The sequence below is a fragment of the Gymnoscopelus braueri genome (genome assembly GCF_963280865.1).
Source record: "Gymnoscopelus braueri genome assembly, chromosome: 11".
Taxonomy (NCBI): Eukaryota; Metazoa; Chordata; class Actinopteri; order Myctophiformes; family Myctophidae; genus Gymnoscopelus; species Gymnoscopelus braueri.
In genome coordinates this window covers 52,557,240-52,565,672 of record NC_137613.1, presented here as the reverse complement: position 1 = coordinate 52,565,672, position 8,433 = coordinate 52,557,240, and the positions used below count along the sequence as shown (strand labels likewise).

At 39.0% G+C, this 8,433-nt stretch overlaps 1 protein-coding gene across 1 annotated transcript; it reads left to right on the top strand.

Moving 5' to 3' along the window:
- Window positions 1-206: 206 nt before the first annotated feature.
- Window positions 207-8,019, top strand: LOC308095718 (uncharacterized protein; the record flags this gene model as incomplete). Its single annotated transcript, XM_080442757.1, has 5 exons — window positions 207-854; window positions 1,176-1,334; window positions 1,639-1,734; window positions 4,898-5,115; window positions 8,010-8,019. 5 exons carry the CDS (start codon window positions 207-209, stop codon window positions 8,017-8,019), a joined length of 1,131 nt encoding a protein of 376 aa, XP_080298883.1.
- Between the last annotated feature and the right edge of the window lie 414 nt (window positions 8,020-8,433).

Here is an 8,433-nt window from a genome sequence, read left to right as displayed (position 1 = left end):
TTGAGGACCCAGCCTTTAATAACATTCCCTGTAATCTGTTTGATATCCAAGAATTGCCACCTGAACGTGTCATCTTGCACATTCTTTGGGATGAGCCACCGGTACAAGTTGCCCTGCAAGAATCAGACTCTTCGTCTTCCCTGGACACAGCCAGTTTGCCCTCCACAGAGTCACCCCAGAGTCCCTCAGCTTTTATCAGGAATTTTATGCGAAGTGTGTCCGAATGGCCTTCCCCTTTCCCCATTCCAGACTTCTCCTATGATGTGGAATTGAAGTTACGCAAAGGCAATGAGGCATATGAGAAGACCAAGAAAGCTATCATCCTGACAAGAGATATGTTGATTGACATTCTGGACAAAATTGCAAAAGCAGTGTTTGAAGTAAAAGCCTATCCTTCACTAGACCAGACTGAGTCTATTGCTTCTGCTCTCATCACTAAACACCCCTGCCTACGAGAACCAAGTGGTGAAACAGGGTATGATGCATGGATATTAAGCTTAAAAAACAAATTTTTGAATTACAGGTCCAAGCTACGTAAGGCAGGCTGTGCTGAGGTCAGCATTAACCGCAAAAGAAGGAGCAAAGAAGGTGATGGTGCAGGTCCTTCCTTGAAGAGACCAAAGAGAGGGGAGATAAACCATGTCCCTGACCATCCAGATAACCATACTGATGACTCGCTGGAGGACGAAAGACTGGCCATGGTTGAGGAGTTTAAGAAGAAGAATAAAAATGTTGCACTCATAAAGCGACAGATGGAACTGACTTTCTCCCTGAGGCGCAGGGAGATAGTGGAGATGCAGCCCATGGTGTCAGAGGTTCAGGAGCGGTGGCCTGCTCTGTTTTCCCAGTCAGAGGTAAGCAGCTGAGCAAAGAATGTTATGTTGTGTTACTGATTTAATCTTTGAAAAATAAGAATCTCTAGTCTTACATCTGTTATGCATATTGCATAACAGGGTGCCCCCCACCCCTCTTCTTCTCCCCCCCCCCCCCCCTCTTCTTTCTATGGAAATTAACGTTGCGATGGGAACTATGTACAAAAACGAATTTCACCCACTTTTTTACCCTGTAAACCTGTGATGTGACAATAAAACTGATTCTGATTCTGATTCTGATATTGGGATGTTGTGTTTGACTTTGTATTGAAGATTTAAAGTGGTTCTAAATGTTTTCAACAGATCATGGAAGAGTTTCATCGGATCACCAACAAGAACCTAATGGATGACTTCAGAGCAGCCATTAGTCAGCACACTCCAGGGCTCCTTAGAATGTATCGGGCCAGAAGCACAGCTTTTCCACCTGAGATGGATCGACTGCTGGAAATGCTGGATAATGAGGTAAATTTCAGACTTAATACCATTTCTCTAGACATTATGGACATAAATTATAAAACTACAAAACGGTCATTGAATGCAGAAGAAAACAACAACATTAAATCTTGCTATACAGTAGTATAATCTGCTGATATTCCTTTTAAGGTGTGTACTCAATAGGTTTAACCCAAATTGTTGTACCATATCAGTTTCCCATGGGCAGCATGTTTTCATATTTGCTCAGAGCTTTCTACATGCAATTTACGTGTGTGTGTGTGTGTGTGTGTGTGTGTGTGTGTGTGTGTGTGTGTGTGTGTGTGTGTTCCAGACATCTAACATCACAACACATCGGCAGACTGCGGCCTTGAAGGGACTTCCCTTGTATCTCCGAGACCTTCCCTTGCATCTGTTCAGGACCTGTCTTGTGAGTGGCTTATTATACTTTTATTAAACATATTAATAAAATACACCCATCGCCTAAACATCGTGTGAACATCGCCTAAACATCGTGTATACATCGCCTAAACATCGTGTAAACATCGTGTGAACATCGTGTAAACATCGTGTGAACATCGCCTAAACATCGTGTATACATCGCCTAAACATCGTGTAAACATCGTGTGAACATCGCCTAAACATCGTGTGAACATCGTGTGAACATCGCCTAAACATCGTGTATACATCGCCTAAACATCGTGTAAACATCGCCTAAACATCGTGTAAACATCGTGTGAACATCGCCTAAACATCGTGTAAACATCGTGTGAACATCGCCTAAACATCGTGTATACATCGCCTAAACATCGTGTAAACATCGTGTGAACATCGCCTAAACATCGTGTATACATCGCCTAACCATCGTGTATACATCGCCTAAACATCGTGTGAACATCGCCTAAACATCGTGTATACATCCCCTAAACATTGTGTGAACATCGTGTAAACATCGTGTGAACATCGCCTAAACATCGTGTATACATCGCCTAAACATCGTGTAAACATCGTGTGAACATCGCCTAAACATCGTGTGAACATCGTGTGAACATCGCCTAAACATCGTGTATACATCGCCTAAACATCGTGTGAACATCGCCTAAACATTGTGTATACATCCCCTAAACATCGTGTATACATCGCCTAAACATCGTGTATACATCGCCTAAACATCGTGTGAACATCGCCTAAACATCGTGTATACATCCCCTAAACATCGTGTAAACATCGTGTGAACATCGCCTAAACATCGTGTATACATCGCCTAAACATCGTGTAAACATCGTGTGAACATCGCCTAAACATCGTGTGAACATCGTGTGAACATCGCCTAAACATCGCCTAAACATCGCGTAAACATCGTGTGAACATCGCCTAAACATCGTGTAAACATCGTGTGAACATCGCCTAAACATCGTGTATACATCGCCTAAACATCGTGTAAACATCGTGTGAACATCGCCTAAACATCGTGTATACATCGCCTAAACATCGTGTATACATCGCCTAAACATCGTGTGAACATCGCCTAAACATCGTGTATACATCCCCTAAACATCGTGTGAACATCGTGTAAACATCGTGTGAACATCGCCTAAACATCGTGTATACATCGCCTAAACATCGTGTAAACATCGTGTGAACATCGCCTAAACATCGTGTATACATCGCCTAAACATCGTGTAAACATCGTGTGAACATCGCCTAAACATCGTGTATACATCGCCTAAACATCGTGTAAACATCGCCTAAACATCGTGTAAACATCGTGTGAACATCGCCTAAACATCGTGTAAACATCGTGTGAACATCGCCTAAACATCGTGTATACATCGCCTAAACATCGTGTAAACATCGTGTGAACATCGCCTAAACATCGTGTATACATCGCCTAAACATCGTGTATACATCGCCTAAACATCGTGTGAACATCGCCTAAACATCGTGTATACATCCCCTAAACATCGTGTGAACATCGCCTAAACATCGTGTAAACATCGTGTGAATATCGCCTAAACATCGTGTGAACATCGCCTAAACATCGTGTATACATCGCCTAAACATCGTGTAAACATCGTGTGAACATCGTGTGAACATCGCGTGAACATCGCCTAAACATCGTGTATACATCGCCTAAACATCGTGTAAACATCGTGTGAACATCGTGTGAACATCGTGTGAACATCGCCTAAACATCGTGTATACATCGCCTAAACATCGTGTATACATCGCCTAAACATTGTGTAAACATCGTGTGAACATCGCCTAAACATCGTGTATACATCCCCTAAACATCGTGTATACATCGCCTAAACATCGCGTATACATCGCCTAAACATCGTGTGAACATCGCCTAAACATCGTGTATACATCCCCTAAACATCGTGTGAACATCGTGTAAACATCGTGTGAACATCGCCTAAACATCGTGTATACATCGCCTAAACATCGTGTAAACATCGTGTGAACATCGTGTGAACATCGCCTAAACATCGTGTGAACATCGTGTGAACATCGCCTAAACATCGTGTATACATCGCCTAAACATCGTGTGAACATCGCCTAAACATCGTGTAAACATCGTGTGAATATCGCCTAAACATCGTGTGAACATCGCCTAAACATCGTGTATACATCGCCTAAACATCGTGTATACATCGCCTAAACATCGTGTTAACATCGCCTAAACATCGTGTATACATCCCCTAAACATCGTGTATACATCGCCTAAACATCGTGTGTACATCGCCTAAACATCGTGTATACATCGCCTAAACATCGTGTAAACATTGTGTGAACATCGCCTAAACATCGTGTGAACATCGCCTAAACATCGTGTGAACATCGTGTGAACATCGCCTAAACATCGTGTATACATCGCCTAAACATCGTGTAAACATCGTGTGAACATCGCCTAAACATCGTGTAAACATCGTGTGAACATCGCCTAAACATCGTGTGAACATCGTGTGAACATCGCCTAAACATCGTGTATACATTGTGTGTACATCGCCTAAACATCGTGTATACATTGCCTAAACATCGTGTAAACATCGTGTAAACATCGTGTGAACATCGCCTAAACATCGTGTAAACATCGCCTAAACATCGCCTAAACATCGTGTAAACATCGCCTAAACATTGTGTATACATCGCCTAAACATCGTGTATACATCGCCTAAACATCGTGTAAACATCGCCTAAACATTGTGTAAACATCGCCTAAACATCGTGTATACATCGCCTAAACATCGTGTAAACATCGTGTAAACATCGCCTAAACATCGTGTATACATCACCTAAACATTAATAAAAAACTCTTATTTGATTTTATTTATGCTGTACTTGATTTTGACTTTTTCCCCACTGTCCTCGTTCTGGTGTAATTGGTGTCATTATATACTGTATAATATGGGGGGTGCATTTTTGGTGTAGATGGAAATGTTTAATATGTCAAACACATACAATGGGAAATGATTGTTTATGCAATATTTTGAATCATTTTAGAGTAATAGCTTTGTGTGAGCCATAGCATTTTAATGACAAATAGCTTGCAGTTGATGTGTTGACCATTTCCTGTTTGTCATCACAAGGAAACTGACCCAGAGGAGGAGCAGACACAGGGCATCATTGTGGGTATCCTAACCGTGTTGGAGGATGATAGTTCAGCTCCTTCGCCCAGAGTCCAGAACGTTGCTGTTATCGTTGAAGAACACACTGTCCTTCAAGACCTCCCTGACCTACCAACGGCGGTGGCTTACCTCTTTGGGCTGATCTATGCTCTAAACCTCCAGTACCCAAAACAGCTGAGGTACACATTTGAAACAATTCAGAAGGTTTTCATGGGACTTGAAACTGATCTCTCAGCAAGGGTCAGATCCTTACAAAACAAACTACTTCAGTGAATCAAGCACATTTAACAAATGGTACTCTATTCGCTCTCTGCTTTTTCTGTTCTTTATCTCAAGTTCTCTCTTTTCTCTACCCTTTCCCCTTTTCTCTCTTATCTCCTTTTCTTCTCCCCATCTACTCTGCTCTCTCAATCTGTCACCCTAACGTGGCTAACTTCCTTACTACTTATTCTAACATATTCACTATTTTTTACTCAAATTCAAACCTCTAAAAGTTGTCCAGCCAACACCATGTTAATGAGCAACTCACAAGTCTCAAGTCTTACCTACCTCTAACTGCTTTTTTTAAGGGATGGCTCCCTTAGATTTATCCTCCACCTTAGTGAGTATGTGTACATTGATGATATGATGAGACATGATTTTGCTGCTAATTTTGACATTGAAAGTTCAGGGACATGGCAACTTCTGTTTGATGTGAAGAGAGCACACTGCAGTTATAGAAGAGCCACATATACCAGAAGGGTTCACAACAACTTGGGTTTCCTGGGGTTACCTAAAACCACCAGGATTAGACCGATATTAAAAGAAAATCACATCGATGAGGATTGGAAGTATTGTGACACCCATATATACTAGCATGCATCACATATTGAACACTAAATGCGATGAGGTAACATTTTGGGAGATCAAGCGGGTAGAAATAAAATTGCATACAGAACTAGTTATCCAAAACTATTAATCTAACAAAAACCTCTAACATGGCTTCTTAGATTCAGAACTTACATTTACATACATGTTACATTGACATTTACATACATATACACATTCAAGTTTTGGATAGAAATTAGATTTTAAGGTCACAAATTATATTGTATCATTTTGATCGATGATTGATTTTCTTCCAGATTTCAGTAGAGTTTTGTGGCACCCCAACTAGTATTAGTTTTGAACTAAGACGTACAGTTATGGATCTCAGCAGTTCCCATTTAATTGGACAGGAGGATCTGTGTGTTTTTTGATAATTAAAAAAAGGTTTGAATATACATGTTGCATTTGTAATTATTTATTTGACGTATTGGACGTAACTGTTGCAGTGCAATTTTTATTTACTCTAAATTGTTCCACTAAATTAAGTGGGTATTATTGACAGATTTAAATGACTCAAACTTGGTTTGCATTATTATTACCATCACCATCATCATCATCATCATCATCATCATCACCACCATTACCATCATCACCATCATCATTATTATTAATAGTATTGTTGTTGTTGTTGTTATTATTATTATTAAAGTTGACAGATGGTATAATTTAATGTTGATACAATATGAAATTATAAGTAAGGGGAACTGAGAATTGAAAGTTGAACAAACTCAAGCAAAACGTAAAAGTTTGAGTTACATAAGTAAGGGTTCAAAGTTGATACAATATAAAATTATAAGTTAGGCCAACTGAGAATTGAAAGTTGAACAAACTCTTCAAAGTTGATACAATATAAAATTATAAGTTAGGCCAACTGAGAATTGAAAGTTGAACAAACTCTTCAAAGTTGATACAATATAAAATTATAAGTTAGGCCAACTGAGAATTGAAAGTTGAACAAACTCTTCAAAGTTGATACAATATAAAATTATAAGTTAGGCCAACTGAGAATTGAAAGTTCAACAAACTCTTCAAAGTTGATACAATATACAATTATAAGTTAGGCCAACTGAGAATTGAAAGTTGAACAAACTCAAGCAAAACCTAAACATTTAAGTTTGATTGTCTAACTTAAAAGTTTGGTGAAGTTTGTTGCCTTAAAATTTTAAGTTTTCTCAACTTTATTTTTTTTACAGTGTAGCGAAAGTAGCTGATCTACAAGCTCACGGCGCATTGCAGTGTGACGTGCTGTGAGCTTCAGAATCTGCTATTTTTGATACTTTTTAATCATTTGGAAGGTGAAAGTTAAAGTGGTTAAGTGTGTCTGTGGGTTTTTTTTTCAAACCAATGACAAGTAATAAGGCCTGTCACAATTATTACATAATCGTCAAATCGCAATTATTTGAGATATTCGTATTTTGTTTTTGCATAATGATTTCCATGTTAAAAAAAAAATATTTCAAATGATTTTCTTTTTTTAATGTGGAGATTTACTTAAAGGGCAAGACCACTTTGGTAGAGGTTTGGGATGTGTAGTTACCTTGCCATGATGTAACTACAAAGGTGGGCAAGAAATAAAAAATAATTGCTCCATTGATTAGAAATTGATAATTCAAAATATGCTCCCCATTGACTTACACTGTATGGTAAAACAGCTCTCAAAGTCACTATTTTAGCACGTAAATGGACGGAAACAAAGCCCAGTACTGTTTTTTTTTTTAAATAAAAATGTTAGCTTCCTGTTGATTTTGCTATTTTTTTTTAGAAGAAAACCCGGACTGGATCCGCGGATCCGGATCCGGATCTTCAAATAGTAAAATCAACAGGAAGTTGAAATTTTTATTAAAAAAACAAACAGTACTGGGTTTGGTGATGTTCTATATTCTCTGAATCAGCTTTGTTTGTGTTAGTTTATGTGCTAAAAGAGTGACTTTGAGAGCTGTTTCACGTACAATGTAAGTCAATGAGGAGCATATTTTGAATTATCAATTTCTAATCAATGGAGCAATTATTTTTTATTTGTTGTCCACCTTTGGAGTTACATAATGGCAAGGTAAATACACAACCCAAACCTTTACCAAAGTGGTCTTGTCCTTTAAGTACAGTACTCTCTGGATGTTTGTGATTTGAATGTATTTTTCATTAGTGAGCGTGTTGAAGGATTTATACAGCCATCTGTCAGGTTGTAAGCGTGTGACATCCTTGCCAGGAACAACTAACTGCAATAGGCCGTTGGTTCTCAACTGCAATAGGGCGTTGGTCCGGGGACCCCCAGGGGTCCTTAAGGGGGTTCCAGGGGGTCCCCAGAAAGAAAAAAAAAATGTAGAATCACAATTATTTTAACCACTACAAATATTACTCCACTACAAATATTTGAAAACTTTAGTTACTAGTTACTTTGTAGATTTTGATTATTATTATTACATTAACACTTCAGCCCTATACATTTCGGCCATTTGAAAATAGCCGATCTACAAGCTCACAATGCGTTACAGAGTATTTCAGAGTATTTTGTTACAGACTATTTCTACCTTGCAGTATTGATACTTTTACTTAAGTAAAAAGTGTGAGTACTTTTTCCACCACCGGTCGCACACACACACACACACACACGCACACACGCACACACACAC